The 21,555-nt window shown below is 40.4% G+C and overlaps 1 protein-coding gene across 2 annotated transcripts; it reads right to left on the bottom strand.

Moving 5' to 3' along the window:
- Nucleotides 1-5,857: 5,857 nt before the first annotated feature.
- On the bottom strand, nt 5,858-11,916 carry LOC131931080 (uncharacterized). 2 transcript variants are annotated; one of them, XM_059287776.1, is made up of 5 exons: nt 11,741-11,916; nt 8,816-9,033; nt 7,814-8,018; nt 6,641-6,730; nt 5,858-6,266 (listed from the first exon to the last, which is right to left on the bottom strand). In XM_059287776.1, exons 1-5 carry the CDS (start codon nt 11,793-11,795, stop codon nt 6,217-6,219), a joined length of 618 nt encoding a protein of 205 aa, XP_059143759.1. In that variant the 5' UTR covers nt 11,796-11,916; the 3' UTR covers nt 5,858-6,216. The 2 variants fall into 2 exon arrangements, with proteins under 2 accessions (XP_059143759.1, XP_059143760.1); XM_059287777.1 differs by lacking the exon at nt 11,741-11,916 and adding an exon at nt 10,024-10,086.
- Between the last annotated feature and the right edge of the window lie 9,639 nt (nt 11,917-21,555).

Below are 21,555 nucleotides of genomic sequence, written 5' to 3'. Positions count from 1 at the left end.
TAGCACCTGTAGATCTAGTTATACATAGCACTTGTGGATCTATTTATACATAGCACCTGTAGATCTAGTTATACATAGCACCTGTAGACATATATATATATATATATATATATATATATATATATATATATATATATATATATATATATATATATATATATATATATAGTCTGTATTCCTATTTATACATGGCAGAGTATTTTAGCCACACACTCAATTAACCAATGTCTGTATCAAACCAAAAGGTAGGTGGATTTGTTCTTAAGTATATGCTAGCTCGAAACTTGAGATTTAAATTTAAATTTTCTTTGCCTCATCGAAAACTTTCCCTATCCACCTACTCGATTTCCAATGTAGTATGTCATTTGTCTTCAGGAAGTAATGCCAATTTGTAGCTGTATGTCTGTTAATTGGAGTCATTGCTATCATTAGCATTTGGTAGCTGTATGTCTGTTAATTGGAGTCATTGCTATCATTAGCATTTGGTAGCTGTATGTCTGTTAATTGGAGTCATTGCTATCATTACAGTTTGGTAGCTGTATGTCTGTTAATTGGAGTCATTGCTATCATTACAATTTGCTAGATGTGTGCCTATTACTTGGACTGTCACAAGGGTCTATTTTGCTAAGAATGGTGTTTCACCATTAGTGACAGAGCTGTGTCACCATGATTTCAACATAAAGATGTCATTGTTTCTGACAGAGCCTTTGGGACAATGGCGTCAGGCTGTTGATCAGCAATAATAAACAACAGCCAAGGTTACAGAAGAGCCATAAACACCTCGTCAACTTTTTAACCCCCCCACCCCCCAGGCATGAATTTCGAATAGACATGTCTTTCTAATATATGTTTTTCACTTTTGAAAAACACACTTTTTAAAACTGTTTATATACCTCTCTCATCGATTATGAAATCTGTGTGTGAGGGTACGAAAGGATCTTTGTTCGGGGTTCTTCTAGTTGCACCAGTTGTGAGGGTGGGGATTTTTAAGAGGCGTAACGAATCCAACAACACAAGTCCAAGTTCAATTATGAAATGTTCTTTATTAACAAAGATATATATTCATGTTTCTACCTAACTAGCCTATTCTATACTCTCTACTGTTTACTTCTACTACTAACTGTTCACTATACTACTAACTACACACTCCCATGACCACTCCTAACACTATCTAACTGTTCTCTACATAACTACGTCTGCTCCATTCTACAACCTAACACCTTCTCTACACTTCGCTAGCTACCTATCAACTGCCGCTAATCTCTCACTGTGTAATTCCTTATAATATTCCTCAGGCAATAATTTTCTTTTCTTCTCACGAAAGACCCCCCCCCCATTAATTACATGCTTTACTAATTTAAAATGTAACTATTATTTCCAAATTCTCCGTTTTATTAGTTATATAATTATTCACGTTTTCTTTATCAGTTTCTCATTTCTTCTTTCCTTTTTCTTCAGTAACTCGATTACCCGAAACAGTATCTATTGGTAGTGTATAAAATATTAGATGCAGATTTTGTAGACTTACTCGCATGACAATATTTTATGACAATATTACAATCAGGGTTGGACTGGAGCAAATCCCAGTGGGCCTAATGTTCCAGATTGCCTAATAAATAAAATCCCAGTAAGCCTAATGAAGAAAATTTCTTCTTCGTTCTTAACTGCACCGCGATTCCCTCCATTGCAATTAAGTATGACGTACAAACATGGTATGTAACTAAGGCCTGTTGATTCTAACTTCAGTCTGCTTTTCTTTCTGGATTTGCTTCCGAAGCCTCTGTCTACCTAGAAACAAACAAGTGCTAGTTTGATTTTGGAATTTTCTCACTTAGATGGGTTGCTGTCCCCCAGCTAACGAGCCTCATCTGTTCGTGGGTTCTCCAATTAGATGGGTTGCTGTCCCCCAGCTAACGAGCCTCATCTGTTCTTGGGTTCTCCACTTAGATGGGTTGCTGTCCCCCAGCTAATGAGCCTCATCTGTTCTGGGTTTCTCCACTTTGATAGGTTGCTATCCTCCAGCTAACGAGCCTCATCTGTTCGAGGGTTCTCCAATTAGATGGGTTGCTGTCCCCCAGCTAATGAGCCTCATCTGTTCTGGGTTTCTCCACTTTGATAGGTTACTATCCTCCAGCTAACGAGCCTCATCTGTTCGAGGGTTCTCCAATTAGATGGGTTGCTGTCCCCCAGCTAACGAGCCTCATCTGTTCGTGGGTTCTCCAATTAGATGGGTTGCTGTCCCCCAGCTAACGAGCCTCATCTGTTCTTGGGTTCTCCACTTAGATGGGTTGCTGTCCCCCAGCTAATGAGCCTCATCTGTTCTGGGTTTCTCCACTTTGATAGGTTGCTATCCTCCAGCTAACGAGCCTCATCTGTTCGTGGGTTCTCCAATTAGATGGGTTGCTATCCTCCAGCTAACGAGCCTCATCTGTTCTGGGGTTTTCTACTTAGATGAGTTGCTGTCCCCTAGCTAACGAGCCTCATCTGTTCTGGGGTTTTCTACTTAGATGAGTTGCTGTCCCCTAGCTAACGAGCCTCATCTGTTCTGGGGTTTTCTACTTAGATGAGTTGCTGTCCCCTAGCTAACGAGCCTCATCTGTTCTAGGGTTTTCTACTTAGATGGGTTGCTGTCCCCCAGCTAACGAGCCTCATCTGTTCTTGGGTTCTCCACTTAGATGGGTTGCTTTAACGAGCCTCGTCTGTTCTGGGGTTCTCCATTTAGATGGGTTGCTGTCCCCCAGCTAACGAGCCTCATCTGTTCTTGGGTTCTCCACTTAGATGGGTTGCTATCCCCCAGCTAACGAGCCTCATCTGTTCTGGGGTTTTCGGTGTAGCAGACTTAACTTAAGCTTTACCACTCCGACAACGCCAAAATCAGTCTTTAAAACAACAACTGATTTTCTAACACGGCATCATTTAGCAATAGATAATACAGGAATCAAGCCTACAAACACATCTGGGGTCGTTGATCATTTTAATCAGCACACAGTAAGAAATTTAAACGGACATCAACGAGTAAACAAGAATCCTTCCATCAGTCCCACGCAACACCCAACCTCTCCCTCCTACAACCCCCCCCCCCCCCACTAAAAATAGAAAACGAAACTCAGCCCACCATTTCTCCCTACACTTCAGTTAGTGGTTGTAGACACAGTCTAGTCCAGGGGTCTCCCAACTACGGCCCGCGGGCCAAATGCGGTCCGCGAGGTCCTCTCATCCGGCCCGCGGAGATCTTTTTGTCCACGGAAAAAGCGTTTGTTGGTGATGGCTGAGGAACTTAGCCCAGAGAAATCAAAGACATGCCTGGAAGAAACTGGCCCCCGAACTGAAATTTGATAGTTAATGCGGCCCTCGGGCTGAAAAGTTTGGAGACCCCTGGTCTAGTCTGTGACGATAAATTTAGGTTTTGTCTGTAAATTAGTCTTTTATTATACAATTTCGTTTGTAAATATACCAGATAGTTCGTATATTTATACAATTGATTTGTGAGTATATGCTAGTCTGTAACTATAAAAGTAAGCATTTTCGGTTGTAAAAGAGTTCATTTTTTGGTTTGTGTGAATATAGGCCCACAGCTAGTCTGCAACTATAAAAGTAAGCATTCGGTTGTAAAAGAGTTTATTTTTTGGATTGTGTAAATATAGACCCGCCGCTAATATGTAACACAATACAAATTAGGCTTTGACGATTAAAATCCGTGATTATACAAGTTAGACTGTGATTATTGAAATCTGGGATTATACAGATGAATGTGTTTAATGAAACTTTTTCTTCTCACAGTGGTGAGTCGCACCCAGAGCGGCATTATGGCGCCCCTGTCACCAAATCTAAGGAGGCTAACTCTGATAATTTTAACTGTGATCATCCTGACTTTAAACATAGGTATGTATATGATAATGGGACGGCGTGGCATAAGCGGTAGAGCGCTAGGCTGCTAACCCGAAAGTCTCTAGTCCGAAACGGGTACAAGTCAGTAAAGCGTACCTGAGTCCACCCAGCTCTAAAGAGTACCTAACTCATGTTAGGGAAAGTTGATTTAAGTGCTGACCACACCTTCACTTCATATACCGAGGTCAAGAACTCTAATACATCTGCAAAATAAATCACTTTGTCTAAAGAGGATTTTTTACTTTACTTTTCATTTTTATGTACATTTATAATTTGTTTTTTAAGTTCCTAAACAATAACGTCGTTGCCGAAGCTTGTCTGTCCCACCCCGCAACTCGAACAAATATAATTTATATAGAAAAATAAAATATAATTTTACCAGCCCCCCCCCCTGCAAAAAATGTGTTCATCAACTCTCTCCCTCCCTCTCCCTGAAAGAAACACTGGATGCATGCTGCACTTGGTGTTTACTATTGCTATGTGTGTACGTTCATCGTTTAAGAAAGTTTGCGGTGTATTAAATACCACTTTAGTAACCGCGCTGGATTCCGTTACCTTATGTCAAATGTTTCTGTTATTTTCCCTTGAAATTTATCTAGTACTTTAAAATACTTGAACATTTGTAACAAGTTGTATAAGATGTTCCCGTTATTTTTATTCACAACAGCTTTCAATCATCAAGAAACAGAAGACGTAAGTGATTTTTTCTCATAGTTTATTTGTATTACTTAAAAATATATATTGTAAAGAGCTTATAAGTTAAGAGCGTTGCCTAATAGTTTAATCTACATTAACTTAAATAAATAGAAAAGGTGTCTAGCAAAGTGTATTTTATTTATTACTTAAATTAATATCCTGGTTTTACTAATAACCCAGTAGTCCTACATTGATTGAAAAATGTTATAAATGTTTAAATGATTTCTAATTCATTGTTTTTTTAAAATATAAATATACCCCATGACTTATATATTTTCTTTGTTTAAAGTATAAGCTAATAACTAACAACTACATGTATTGTAAGACACCGCATCTGTTGGATTAAATACAAGTATTTATTTATATCCTGTTCATTTTATTTTGTTCAACAGATAAATACAATTCTAGATTAGATTACCAACTGCAAGATTTTAAATCATAAGTTTCTCTTGTTAATCAAATCCCCACCCCACTTCATCTCTGTATTTGCGGTTACGTGAGTTAGTTATCATTACTCAGTCCTTAGAAATAAATTTGATGCATTTTTCGCACAATAACCTGCATCTTAAACCGCCATTTACAATTATTCATTAAAATATTAAAATAATGAGAAAACACAATTGTTTAAAAACATTCCTAATTTTATCAGTTGAAATTTTGAATAAAATATTATTAGCAAAATGCAACACTGTTATTTTAAAACTGTCACCCAAACCTACATTTATTACATTTAAACGATTTGTTTGTGATAAGGTACCAACGGGGAAATCCAACTTTCAAAAACTAAATCAAGCAGAGTGTCTCAACAGATGTACTTTGGTAGAAGCTGTTACAGGAGAAAGATGAATCAAGAAGGAAAATATTATATTGTCTTGTTTAATAAAGCGACCTCGATGCATAACGTCATAGATCTAGTAGCCCCCAACTACCATATATCGCCGGTTGTTCTTACAGTACATTATAGTAAGTAATAGTTTTCTCTTTTTAGTGCAACATTATAGTAAGTAATAGTTTTCTCTTTTTAGTGCAACTCTTTTCTTGTAAGCTCTTGGTATTTTCTCTTTGATACGAAATTTTCATACATAACAAAAAAAAAAATTCAAACATTTATAAAATTATTAATTTAAAATAAACATATATTGTTACGTCTAAGTAGATGTATAAGTATTATTGGAATTCTTTGAAAAACATATTCAACGCTCTGATGCTATTTAGCCTTATGTGGTTCCATATTATAACGTCATGTTTTTAACCTATTTTAATCCCCCACTCACCCAGACATCTCGTTTCCCAAATGCGCAATTTTTATAAATTATATTTTTTTATTGTGGCTTTTTTTTGGGCAAATCTTCCTGTAGCTTACTTTTTACAAACTTCTAATGCAGCCATTTCTTACAGATACATTCTCCTCCGAAGACAATGCAATAATATCTAATATTTAATCGAATTAGTATTTAGATTAGTCATTGAAATTTTGTTGAAAGATTCAATTAAATGATTACTAAATGTAATAATAAAAGAGAAGATAACAAGTTAAAATACTAGCGATTGCCCTATCAGAGATCCGACGATGAAAACATGAACACCCATTCTCGTTTAATTAGGGTGTCATTGTTTCTAAGCAAGCTGTTTCTAGGCTAGTAGAAAAGCGCACAGAGCTCCGATTCCCAAGAAAACAGACTCTGTAGAAGAACGTAAACATTTGTTGTTTAAAATGACAACGCGATATTCCGATCAGTGGTTTAAGATATTATCTCTGGACTGTTTTAAAGTATTGATTTTGTAAGTGGCACTCCAGGGGTCAAATTTTATTCAAATAATTTACTAGAAAAAGTGACGAGAGGGGGAAACTAAAAATAATTTCTCAATAACTGTTATCAACTAAGTATTGTTGTGTCAAATTAATGTGTAGTATTAAATTGCAATCTTGCAGATGCCATGCTAATATGAATTTTTTTTTTCGAATTAAAAGTTTTTTTTTAAAATCATTACCTTGTAGAGCATATAAATACAAGATTAGAAAAATAAAATAAAATAAAATACACAAAGCATGTACCTGAATGTAATAGGCGGCCTTCGTTGACTGAAAATTCATATTCTTTACCCTCCCAATATACATCGAACTTTTCAATCGGATCCCACACACCTGTGGACGGGGTTTTAAACAGGATGTAGCTCCAAAGTCTAAAGCCATGCTAATTATTCATTTGTATCCTATTCACATTTTATCTCTGCCAAACAGACAGACGCCCTCAGAGACAGACTTTCAGTTTATGGTGCTATTATAAATTGTTAAAACTAGAAGCTGAGAGAGAAGGGGGGGGGGGGACATATTTCCCCACCGAAATGGGTTGGAAAAAAATAATTAAAAGCTCATTTTAGTTGCAGTCAAGAAATTTAACATAATTTACATACAGGTTTAACTGTTTTCTACCTTAACGGTGTAAATAAAAAGCAAATACTCTTAAGAAACAGTAACCGGAAAAATCGCTTTCCAGCTTTTCATAGATGTGCGGGTGGGGGTGGGGGAGCGCGCTTTTTCGCCGACTAAATTGGAACGCAGAAGTGTAGCTATGATATTTTGCGCCAAGGGACGAACTATGGCGCCCCAGCCCCCTCCCTGTGTAATCAAATTTTTCTATTACATTAAATAAGAAAACACAATTTTAATAAAACATTGTATTTAAAGAAGCAAATTCATAGAAATTATAGTGAATGACCCACTCAGTCAATGTCGTATACTGGTTGACATAGTTAACAAAAGATTTATTTTTCTTGATTTCATAGTCGCAAACTGGTCAATTACGCAATCAAAATATATTTTTTCCAATGTTTTTCTTTCAACGCTAAGAAGAGCAAGGTCACTGCGATGATCTTGACCCATTGACGCACGTAATTGCGACAAAATAAGTTTTAATATGCTGAACGACCGCTCGCAACTTGCTATTGAAGCTGCTACTATTAATAAAAGCTGCAGTGAAATTCACAGATTTGGAAGTACGTCGTTTCAAATTGTGACGTGGTAATTGACAAGTAAATTATGTGTGTGTGGGGGGGGCGGGTTATTGACATGGAGGTAGTATACTGGTCTCATATTTTACAATTCTGTTCTTATTTGTTTCGTTTTAATTCAAATTACATTTTGGAATGCAAATATAAATAATTACTTAACGACAGCTAGTAATATTCCTATCAAAAATTTAAAAAGAACTGTTAAAAGTATGGCTACTTGTTATATTTCTTGGATCAAACACTTTGCCGTAATCAGCTGGTTTTGGGCGCTTATTGCCAATAAACAGTCCAAGCCGATAGTAAGCATTTCCAATTATTGGGTAAAATTTGAATTTCATGGGAAACGTTCCTGAGCAGAAACAGGGGTAGTAGTCATTGTTTACACAATTTAGTGGGTTGACAAACCAGAATATATCACAAATCTGTAATAAAAGGGATATTAAAACGTCATTAGTAGTTAATGCATTCTGACTTTTTAAAAAGAAATAATGACGGACAATACGGTAGGTAAAGTAGAGTTTTTATTATCTCGGAAAACGAATTGTGTGGTCAGTTCTCAGCCCAGCAGCCTTTACTTTCCTTAACGTGAGCCGGGTAGGCCTAACCATTCAAGCTAAGTGGACTCATGGACGACCCAGGCACTCGAGCCCTGGATTAGATTAAGAGATTTGCGGGTAAACTTCAGTGATTAACAAGCTAATGTATTGTGCAAATATCATATAACACGAAGAGATAGTGGGAGTGGTTTGTAATGTTTTCTTTCTTCAATGAGGTAATATACCGAGCTGGAGTATCAAGGACGTCCAAAAGTAAACCAACTCTGATGGGTACCTCTGACGTTAGGGAAATAAAGGCGAATCGGTTGAGTGCTGAACACACTATCCCCCTACCACAGAGTGCCTAGGTCATTGAAATAAACTCTATTTCATCTGCCTCATATGTGTTGAAAAACACACACACACACCACATACAGAGAGAGAAAGACATTGTAGTTCTGTGTCGTGGAGATCACTCCCGCTTAGTTTTAAAGTTTTGCGGTCTTTATTTTATTGTATAACGGTTCATTGCCTAACGTATTTTATTAGTTTTTTTTTCTGTTTTATCCGAGTGAAACGCCCTGGTTTTAATTTTTTTTAAATTCTCCAAAATTATAATTTCATTTTATCCATGTAACGAGCTTAAAATAAAAAAAATAAAAAAAGAAGTTAAAGAAACTAACCGGAGTCCAATCACGCGAGCCATCAGAGCAGTCGAACATTCCTAGACAATAAAAAATACTTATCGTCGATGTGTATTCCACCACGGGGAAAGTCAAATTTTCTTGATAGATGTCAACGTGCCCTAAAATTCTTCCGGTGTAGCGGCAACTATAATTGACACAATCTTTCTCAAATCCTTCGATTTCCATAGGAAATCTTGGTATGCAGTTTAGTATATCTGTAGAAAAAATATTTTTCATGAATTAATGACTTAGCAATAATTAAAATAACTAGATCTGTTTTCTTAATATTAGCTGGAAGTTAAACTTTTAAAATTGAGATATTTTAAATCGTAATCTGCATTTTTTTTTAAAAACTGATACTTTATAAAATATCACATTTCTTGGCATCTCCGTTAAAAATGTATATGTTACGGTCAAAGCCCGCATTGGCCGGCCAATGCGCACTTTGGCCGGCTCTCTTGGCCAAGGCCCGAAGAACTTAGCACTGAGAGTGTACTTTGTACATTGGCCGGCCAATGCGCGCACTGGCCGGGACGTACTGGCCAAAGTCGGAAGCGCTTAAACTTGACAGCGTACTTTGTACATTGGCCGGCCAATGCGCGCACTGGCCGGTATGTCCTGGTCAATGTTCTATCTATACTACGTTGTGATCGCGTTTTCATTATTCTGGGTGCGGTTTCATTATGAGTAACGTATTGTTTAGCTCTTGTTTGTATAGCATTATATATACAAGGCGATATGGACCACGAGACAGGCTTAGCAGATGGCTGTCAAAAGAAAAAAGGTAAATCCATGCTAGTTTCTATATATGGGCTACAACTGTATGTGACAGCCTCCTCCATGATGACGAGGTGAAACAATTATCAAAGAACAAATTCAAAGACAGTCGGCGTCTTATTGATATGCAAAGTTACCAGGATCATTTAACCAAGTTCATATTATTGCGAGCTTTGGAAACCAAAAGAGCAGAAGAAGTTGCTTACCAGCTGCTGGATATCTTCACGACTATTGCTGCCCAGAGTGTGCTTAATCAGATAATGTAAGAGAATTTGTTAATTTAGTTATTTCTGAACTAAAGAACATGTGTCCTGAACTTAAACTATTTCACGGAAAACCAAGGCATAGCCAAAGCCAAAATAAATGAATCTCGATAATTTAGTTACTGAGGAAGATATTGAGAACATTGAACAAGAAATGGAGATTACCATAAACGCAACGACATCCTCAGCTAACACATCTGCTGCCGTGGCAAAAATGTGGCCAACAGATTATGTATAGTTTGTGAAAAACATTGTAGTGCAGCCCTTTCTTGTGGAACCTGCGACAACGATGTCCATGCTATTTGCGGAATACCCAATGAAGCAGACGAAGGGTACGGATGAAATATTACCAGCAGATTGTGTCACAATAAACAAGACATCATGGACAACAGGTCAGAAGCTCATACTAGCTTGCAAACTCAAGGTTCTAAGATGCTTAAAACATCAAATACAAAATTTAAAGAAGCTGAAGTGGATGACAATGTACGCATCCGTATACCAGATGTTGACAGAGGTCACGGTGATCCCCGGAGCGTCATTGCAGTTGTCATGAGCGTCGAGGGGCTTTCTACAAGTTAGGAACGGAACATGGTGTTCTAAAACAACTGTATGCTAGAAGTGAGTTTTCAATTCTTCACGAAAAAATGCTCTTATTGTCGTCAGTTGGCACTGAGGAAAAATTACTACGAACCATCGCATCTTCACAATCATTGACTGGCGGCCAAGGCTACACTCGCTGCAATTGCACAACTAAGTGCACAAAAATCGCTGCAAGTGTAAAAATAACAAGCTACTATGTAATTCTAAATGCCTTAAAAGTTCAACTAGTTGTAGCAAATTATAATATTGATTGATTGAGACTATAGTACAATAAAATATATGAATGTTTCTGTCATTTACTCTGATGAATAATCAATAAAGACTTAATTACATGGTCCTTACGGTATAAAAAAACACACCAAAATCTGCTCATGATACTCTAATTCGGACTTTGGCCGGTCGTCCCTAGCCAGATGATCTTTTAATTTAGACTTTGGCCGGTCCACCATGGCCAGTCCGCGGATTGGCCGGCCAAAAACAAAAATCAAGCAAAGTTTTGGACTTTGACCAGTCAATGGGAGGCGATATTGGCCAATGTGCGCATTCGCCGGCCAATCCGCGCATTGGCCGACTTCGGTCTTTGGCCGTAACATATATATTGCTTTGTGTATGGTACAGTCAGTTCGTAACTTGGGGGAGGGTAGTGAGAACAATGCCGCTCCCATGTATGCATTTTTTTTATAGTGGTGCCTTTTTCGGAAATTTTTAAAAGAAATTTATTGAAACAAGAAAAAAAAATCAAGAGATGAATAACTAAGAGAATAAAGCTGAAATGGATGCGCCCATCTTGTGGTCGGCGTCTGAAATAAGCAGTTGATTGTCGCATGTGTCACTCTTGTTGTCGCCGTTTGTATCTCATCTTTGGTTATCTAATGTTTTTTACTAAACGGTTTGTTTGCTAAATTGTTAAGTAAGTGAAGCCGCCTGTCTATATCATGGCTGAAATATTTTTACTTTATATGCTATTTGATATGGGATAGAGGTGGTGAGTAAGTCAGGATGTCACAAGCATAATGCTAGTGGTTGAGATGGAGCACAAACATTTTGATCTAGATCAAGATCTAGAAACTACAATTTTTTTAAAGTTGTAAGACACGCACGAATATTTATCGGTGTATATTTTGTATGTGTATAAAGTTGTTGCCTTCTTTTCCTATTTCTGTTTCTCCTGCAACAAAAACCTGAATACGCAAAATTTGTTATAACAAAGTCTGTTTGCTTAAATGATTTTGTGTTTTACATCAACATACTAAAACATTTAGAATCGTTTGACTAGATCTACCTGGTAAGTAAACCATACAAATGAGAAGTGTTGAAAGAACCAGAACTTTATCCATTTGTGCCTTAATTAGATTTCCGAAAGGAACATAAAAAAACCCATTGGCTACAAACAGAGGCAAATAGAAACTAGAAATAGCCTAGCATTGGTGTATGTCTAACTTATTTTTTCAAGAAGTATCGTCAACAAAATGTACGTTTAGTTAATGTTTAAATTGGGCCGGAAATACCAAAACTTAAAATGCGCACCTCCTAAGTTAACTATTGTATTTGCATTTTTACTTTCTCGTATACGAAGTATGGAGGAAACATTTTAATCATGCTAAAAAAATCGTTTTACACCTCCCTTAGTCGGAAAAAACATAGTTTTACAATTTGGTCCGTCTGTGTGTGTGTGTGTGTGTGTGTATATGTGTGTATGTGTTTCTGTGAACACGATAACTTGAGTACCGTTACAGCTAGGTTGATGAAATTTCATATATAAGTTTAATACTTGTAGTTCTTTGTCTTCTTTTCAGCGATTTCCGATAACCGGAAGGGGGACTTATTCTACTTTCAATTTTCCAAGAGCCTATAACATGATTATTTTTCAGATAGATAAATGAAATTTCACATATCAGTATAAGATCTAATTCTCAGCCTTCTTTCAAATTTGAGTAATTTCCGTTAACTGGAAGTAGTAATTTTTGCTATTTCAAAACGCATGTGAGTTTAAAAAGTACTAATAATAGTCCGCACTTTTATACACATATTTCTTGCTATTAACTTGGTGCACAATTCTTTTTTTTCTACGTGATTCTATTCTATTTAAAAAGTTTAAGTAATCAAAAATTAATTACAAATCATGTCTTTATCCCGAGTTGCCATCTCCTGTAGTGTTATATAAGGATATTCGAGAAAGTTTAGGGGAAATCACTCCCGATTTATTATATTTACAATGGAGCTGCATGACTAAAAACTCTTGCGCACATAATAAACATGATGACGCGCGTATAATAGTGCGGAATAGTTGGATAAGACAGCCTACTAATTTGGACAAAAATTTAATTCATTCAAAAAAATTTATTAGGCATCCAATGATGTCAAGTTTAATGCCAGATTGCATTGTCTTCATGTCATGATTCACGTGCCAACTTTGAACCTAATCTGTTAGTTAGAAGAACCCGAAATTTTGCTCGGGCGTTTCGATCTAGACATACTGTCGACAGACAGAGGAAGCAAGTTAAATAAAAGCTTGTAAAAAGCAAAATTCTCTCTAGATTCTCTAACTTTTAAATATGTAAAAACTAAATTTGACCCTACTATTAGTTTCTTTTTGTAACAATGTAACCACGACAGCCCGGAGACTCAAACTTGTTGTGATCTTATATCTGTCTTCTGTGTAGCAGTTAAACCACGACAGTCTAGCAGATAAGCTCATTGAAGAAATATAACATTTTATGCTCTTAAGTTGATTAATCCTATTTGAATTTGTTGGTTTTTTTTTCTCGGAATTTTGCCCTTTGGTTCATATTGGCACGTCAAAAGCTGCAAATAAATTTGCAGGTAAGACTAAAGTGGATGTTGTGACAATCTACGTGCAGAAAAAAAAATTAAAGCCTTTCAATACGAACTACGCGAATTGTGCAATTAAACCTTTGTGTACGCAATATCCTCCGGATTGATAAAATTAAAATTAAACAGTATTTTTGTAATGAAAAGAAAGATAACCAAGTCAAGACTACAGATTATTAATCACTCGCATTTGTTTCCCTTGAATTATTTTACTGTCAGATTGTAAATGTTTCTCTTACCGCCGAGTTTGAATTGTTTTTGATTAAAAGGATAATTCAGCAGCAAAAATAATTTAATATATTTGTTACTATATATACTTTTATGTACTTTATTTCCATATGAACACGATTACTTGAGTACTATTTCAGTTAGGTAGATGAAATTTTATATTAAGTATAAGAACTTATATTTGGATTACCTTCAATTTCTGAGTGACCTGCAATCGTTGGAAGAAATACTTTACTCATTTTCTGGGTTCTAAAATACCGTTTAATTGAGTACCGCTTAAGTTGAGTGGACTAAATTTACCACATATTTATAAGATCTTACTTTTCTTGGTTTTGTCACATTTGTCGTGATTTCTGGGAGTAGTACTTTACTCTTGTACTTCAAACAGCCAAAAATATTGTTAATTTTTGTCACTTTTGGTGCGCTTTTCTACTTTCTACGCGATAGTATTCTACAATCTGTATGTGTATAATAGTATAATACTAATAGATCGGGAAATTAGTGCTTCATAGCAGGGGCGTAGCAAGGTCGGGTTACACCCGTTTCGGCAACTAATGGTGTCACCCCCTCCACACTCCCGAAACAATGATAGCCCTTTCGTGCGAATTTCACGCATTTTGCAGTTATACTATTTTGTACGGAGTATACACATGATTGATAATATTAAATAGTATTTTTGTTATGAAAAGAAAGATAACCAATTCAAGAAAACAGATTATGAATCTCTCGCATTTGTTTCCCTTGGATTATTTTACTGTCAGACTTTTAATTTAGTATCAGACCGCTGAGTTAGAATTATTATTTTTTTTTTTTAAAAAGATTAATTCAGCAGCAAAAAGAATTTAATATATTTGTTACTAGATCTACTTTCATGTACTATTTTTTTCTGTGTGAACACGAGTACTTGAGTACTATTTCAGTTAGGTAGATGGAATTTTATATTAAGTATAAGATTCTTATACTTGGATTACGTTCAATTTCTGAGTGACCTACAAGCACTGGAAGAAATAGTCTGCTCTGTTTATGGGTTCTAAAATACCGATGAAATGAATACGCATAAGTTAAATGGACTAAATTTACCATATATTATAAGTTCGTAATCGCTTGGTTCTGTTACATTTTTCTTGATTTCTAGAAGTAGTACTTTACACTAGTACTTTAAACAGACATCGTATTGTTAATTTTTTTTAATAGTTTAGGTGCGCTATTCTTTTTTCTACGCAATATTATTCTACAATCCGTATGTGCATAATACCAATATATCAAAAGGTAAGTGCTTTATAGTGAGGTATTACGCTCTAATTCCTATTTCTTAAAGACCTTCAGAATTTGATAGTTTTATATAATTCTCTTACTATAGCTCTATTCAAAACAACAAGCGGAATTGTCACAAACTTCTATATTTCTATAGCCCGATTGCACTGCCTTACTGTTATATAAGAAAATACAAATACGCGAGTATCATTATATATTATTTTAAATACGTATTTGATTATATCACGTAAAATGCTTAAGATAAAATAAGTACAACATACATAAATATTTATCACTTTTGTAGTGATTTCGTATTATTTTTCTTTACGCCCAACCAAGTCTAGAAACAAATGAACTCTACTTCACTTGCCCCATAGACCGTCAGGTTTGAAAGGGAAACTTTACTTTACGTCTACTCCCACACACCATCTCCATTTTGCTTACAAGCGATCCACCCACACCTTGATACATCTTGGAGCCGCTCGTCCCGATCATGTTTTAACTACCAGACCCTATGTAAAACACCCCACCACCCATCGCTCTCCCTAACGCATTGACACATTTAGGAACCGCTGACCTAGTATATCACGACCTGTGAAATTCTCCCCCCCCTTTCCCCCACCCACTGCTCTAACCCACCCTGTGTCGCGTTCTTTGCAATTCCGGTACACTAAGCTACCTCGATAAAAGGCAATTTCGCTCAACCCCCTCCACACCACACGCAATAAAACTAAGTATAAATTGTCACACGAGCACACCCCTGCCCGAGCGAACAAAGCTGATTCACCAGACACCTTTGACGAGGTGATTTCCGTTTCAACAATTTATTAACCAACCCAGGAGAGCTCATTGTTTTCAGGGGAAAGGACACCTCGTCGGGGAAAGGGCGAGTAAAGGATTATAAACCAAGTCTCGCCCCTCCCCCCCCCTCCTTGACAGCGAAGACTCAGGTAACTCCCCTCCACCTGTATCACGTGACTGACGGAGCCAGAAGTTATCTCCCCTACACCTGTACTCTGTGCCTTTCAGACAACCTGTTGCGGTGGGTGACGGCCTGAGAGTTAAACCTACGCAAGCGACAAGGCTTAACTGGTGAGTAACAAATGCTCCGAATGTTTGCTAACATCGCTAGAAATTAGAAAGAGAAAGTTGTATTTTTTTTGGGGAAGTTAAATTGTTTAGTTTTTTAACAACATTTGTAAAGCCATCAAATACGATAATTATATTTTAATATACCCAGATCTGAACTGCTAGCTATTTAAAAAAAATATTTGACTTGAGTAATTACTACATATTATTTTATGGAAAGAAAAATAATTCTGAATGAAATTAAAATTACAACTAGATTAAATTATTTGACAAAGTTACCAGATTGTAATTCTGCCAAATTTTTTTTTACTTTAACAATTGAAAAGGGTTTACCTGTCTTATTTCTTTGTTTTTAGTCTTAATGTTTTCTAATTAAGCTGGTTGGATAATTATGTGCACTTAATGACATTACTTTCGTCTAACGGCATCCAACCTCACCCTGTCAACCACCAGCATCCACGCCCTGCAAACCACTACCAACCTCACCCTGCCAACCACCACCAACCTCACCCTGCCAACCACCACCAACTGCTACCTGCAAACCACCAACCATTGCCCCCTGCCAAACACCACCAACCACACCCTGCCAATTACCAAACCCACCCAGCAACCAACCACCAACCACCCGACCAAACACAACCAACCTCACCCTGCCATTCATCACCAACCTCACTTTGCCTACCACCAGCAACCTCACACAGCCAACCACAACCAACCTCACTTTTCCAACCACCAGCGGCCTCACACTGCTAACCACTACCAACTCTCCGTTCCAACCAACAACAACCTCATTTTGCCAACCACCACCAACCTCACTTTGCCAACCACCACCAACCTCACCCTGCCAACCACCATAAAATCTCTATGCCAAACACCAAAACTCTCACTCTGCCAATCACCAACCTCGCCCTGCCAACTGTTGTTGCCAACCATCACCAATCTCACCCTGACAACCATCTGCAACCTAGCTATACAAACCACTATCAACTCTCTTTGCCATCCACTTTTCATTACCCTGCTAACTACCATAAGCCTCACACTGCCAACCTCCAGCAACCTAACGCTAGCAACCACCACCAACCTCTACCTTCCAACCACCACAAACCTCACTTTGCCAACCAGCAGCAGCCTTACCCTATCACCAACAATCAAACTAAAACTGCCAACCACCACCAACTGCCCTCAGCTAAATAACAAATCATTACCCTGCCAACCACCAAAAACCTCACACTTACAACCACCACCAACCTCACCGTGCCAACCACCAAACCCTCATCCTGACAACCCCAGCAACTTTACCCTGCCAACCACCACCAAATCTCCATGCCGAACACCACCAACCTCACCCTGCCAACCACCAACTATCCTTACCAACCACCACCAACCTCACCCTGCCAACACGCACCAAGCTCACCATGCCAAGCACCGCAGACTATAGCTGCCAACCACTAGAGACTCTTTCTGCCAACCAATCAGCAACCTCACACTGCCCAAATCACCAACTCTCCTTGCCAACCTCACCTACCTCACCCTGCCAAACTCCACCAACCTCATACTGCCAACCACCAAGCTCACCAAGCTCACCCTGCCAACCACAACCAATTGACCGCTTCCAACCACCACCAACCTCACTTTGCCAACCACAACAAGCCTTATCCTATCATCCACCATATCTAAAACTGCCAACCACCACAACCTCACCATGACAACCACCACCAACCTCAATTTGCCTACCACCACCACCATCACACTGACAACCACCGCCAACCTCACCTAACAAACCATCATCCTAGCAAACCAAAGCAACTTTACCCTGCCAACCATCAACAACTCTCCTTGCCAACCACCACCAATCTCACCCTACCAACCACCACCAGCCTCACCCTGCCAATAACCACAAACATCACCCTGCCAACCACCACCAACCTCACCCTACCAACCACCACTAACCCCACGCTGCCAACCACCACCAACCTCACCCTCACAACCACCAGCAACATCACACTGCCAACCACCACAACCTCACCCTCATCCTGATAACGACCACCAACCTCACCCTGCAAACCACCAACCTCACCCTCCCAACAACCACCAAGTTCACCCTACAAACTACTACCAAATGTCCACTGCTAACTACCACAACCTCACCCTGCAAACCACAACCAACCTTACACTGACAACCACGGCCAACCTCACCGTGCCAACCACCACACCCTCTTCCTGACAACAACCAGCAACCTAACCCTGCCAACCACCACCAACCTCACACGGCCAACCACTAACAACTTCACCCTGCCAACCACCACCAATCTCTCCCTGCCAACCACTACCACTTGCCTCTGCCAACCATCAGCAAACTCACATTGCCAACCTTTACTTATCTCCTTGACAACCACCGCCAACCTCAAACTGCCAACTACAACAACCACTCCATGACAACCACCAGCACCCTCACACTGCCAATTACTAACCTCACCCTGCGAACCACAACCAACCTGACATTGCCAACCACTACCAACCTCACCCTGCCAACCACCACTAACATTACCTTACCATCCACCACCAAGCTCACACTGCAAACTACAAACAACGGCCGCCTGCTAACAAACACAACCTCACCCTGCCAACTACCAGCAACCTTACCATGCCAACCACGGCCAACTCTACATGCCAACCACCACCAACCTTACCCTGATTACCACCACCAACATCACCCTTCAAACCACTACCAACCTCACCCTGCCAACCACAACAAGCCTTATCCTATCATCCACCATAGCTAAAACTGCCAACCACCACAACCTCACCATGACAACCACCACCAACCTCAATTTGCCTACCACCACCAACATCACACTGACAACCACCGCCAACCTCACCTAACAAACCATCATCCTAGCAAACCAAAGCAACTTTACCCTGCCAACCATCAACAACTCTCCTTGCCAACCACCACCAATCTCACCCTACCAACCACCACCAGCCTCACCCTGCCAATAACCACAAACATCACCCTGCCAACCACCACCAACCTCACCCTACCAACCACCACTAACCCCACGCTGCCAACCACCACCAACCTCACCCTCACAACCACCAGCAACATCACACTGCCAACCACCACAACCTCACCCTCATCCTGATAACGACCACCAACCTCACCCTGCAAACCACCAACCTCACCCTCCCAACAACCACCAAGTTCACCCTACAAACTACTACCAAATGTCCACTGCTAACTACCACAACCTCACCCTGCAAACCACAACCAACCTTACACTGACAACCACGGCCAACCTCACCGTGCCAACCACCACACCCTCTTCCTGACAACAACCAGCAACCTAACCCTGCCAACCACCACCAACCTCACACGGCCAACCACTAACAACTTCACCCTGCCAACCACCACCAATCTCTCCCTGCCAACCACTACCACTTGCCTCTGCCAACCATCAGCAAACTCACATTGCCAACCTTTACTTATCTCCTTGACAACCACCGCCAACCTCAAACTGCCAACTACAACAACCACTCCATGACAACCACCAGCACCCTCACACTGCCAATTACTAACCTCACCCTGCGAACCACAACCAACCTGACATTGCCAACCACTACCAACCTCACCCTGCCAACCACCACTAACATTACCTTACCATCCACCACCAAGCTCACACTGCAAACTACAAACAACTGCCGCCTGCTAACAAACACAACCTCACCCTGCCAACTACCAGCAACCTTACCATGCCAACCACGGCCAACTCTACATGCCAACCACCACCAACCTTACCCTGATTACCACCACCAACATCACCCTTTAAACCACTACCAACCTCACCCTGCCAACCACCACAACCACACAATGACAACCATGACAACCATCAGCACCCTCACACTGCCTACCACCAACCTCATCCAGCCAAACTACCACCAAGCTCACCCTACCAACCACCACCAAGCTCACCCTGCCAACCACCACCAAGCTCAACCTGCCAACCACCACCAAGCTCAACCTGCCAAACACCGATAACTGTGGCGGCCGTGCACTACCAACTGCCTCTGCCAACCATCAGCAACCTTATACTGCCAACCATCACCAACTCTCCTTGCCAACCACTACCAACCTCACCCTACCAACCACCTTCAACCTCACCCTGCCAACCACAACCAACCTCACACTGACAACCACCGAGCCCTCAACGTGCCAACCACCAAACAATGATCCTTCCAACCACCACCAATTGACCTCTTCCAACCACCACCTACCTCACCCTACCAACCACCAACTACTCTCCCTACCAACCATTACCTTCCTCATCGTGACAAACACTACCAACCTCACATTGCCAACCACCAGCAACCTTACACTGACAACCACCACCAACCTCACCCTGCCAAACTCCACCAACCTCATACTGCCAACCACCAAGCTCACCAAGCTCACCCTGCCAACCACAACCAATTGACTCCTTCCAACCACCACCAACCTCACTTAGCCAACCACAACAAGCCTTATCCTATCATCCACCATCAAGCTAAAACTGCCAACCACCACCAACCTCACACTATCATTCACCACCAACCTCAAACTGCCTACCACCACCAACATCACACTGACAACAACCACCAACCTCACCCTGCCAACCACCACAACCTCACCATGACAACCACCACCAACCTCACATAACACACCATAATCCTAACAACCCAAACTTTACCCTGCCAACCACCACCAATGTCACCCTGTCAACCACCAGCAACATCACCCTGCCAACCACCACCAACCTTACCCTGCCAACAACCGCAAACTCTACATACCAATAACCACCAACCTCACGCTGCTAACCACTAACCTCACTCTGCTAACCACCGCTAACTGTGGCTGCCAACCATTACCAACTGCCAATGCCAACCATCAGCAACCTCACACAGACAACCATCACCGACTGTCCTTGCCAACCACCACCAACCTCACCCTGCCAACCACTACCAACATCACTCTATCATCAACCACCAAGATCACACTGCCAACTATGACCAACTGCCCACTGCTAACTACCACAACCTCACCATGCAAACCACAACCAACCTCACACTGATAACCACGGCCAACCTCACCGTGCCAACCACCACACCCTCTTCCTGAAAACAACCGGCAACCTAACCCTGCCAACCACCACCAACCTCACACTGCCAACCACTAACAACCTCACCCTGCCAACCACCACCAACCTCTCCCTGCCAACCATTACCACTTGCCTCTGCCAACCATCAGCAAACTCAGATTGCCAACCTTCACTTATTCTCCTTGCCAACCACCGCCAACCTCACCCTGCCAACCACAACAACCACACCATGACAACCATCAGCACACCTCACCCTGCCAACCACAACCAACCTCACACTGACATCCACCGAGTCCTCAACGTTCCAACCACAAAACCCTGATCCTGCCAACCACCACCAACCTCACGCTGCCAACCACCACAAAGATGACCCTCCACCCAACGCCAACTGTGGCTTCGTACCATTACCAGCTGCCTCTGCCAACCATCAGCAGCCTTATACTGACAACCATCACCGACTATCCTTGCCAACCACCATCCTACCAACCACCACCAACCTCATATTGCCAACCACCACAATTCTCACCCTACCAACCACCACTAACCCCACCCTGCCAACCAC

Source organism: Physella acuta, unplaced genomic scaffold, assembly GCF_028476545.2.
Source record: "Physella acuta isolate Inbredline_101_S28 unplaced genomic scaffold, ASM2847654v3 ptg001889l, whole genome shotgun sequence".
Taxonomy (NCBI): Eukaryota; Metazoa; Mollusca; class Gastropoda; family Physidae; genus Physella; species Physella acuta.
This window is presented reverse-complemented; position numbering and strand designations above follow the sequence as displayed.

Coding starts and splice junctions, on each gene's coding strand:
- LOC131931080 (XM_059287776.1), bottom strand. CDS start 11,795: ATGGATAAAGTTCTGGTTCTTTCAACACTTCTCATTTGTATGGTTTAC. Junction 9,034..11,740: donor TTGTATGGTTTACTTACCAG/GTAGATCTAGTC, acceptor TTTTTTCTACAG/ATATACTAAACTGCATACCA. Junction 6,731..7,813: donor TGATCCAAGAAATATAACAA/GTAGCCATACTT, acceptor CCCCGTCCACAG/GTGTGTGGGATCCGATTGAA.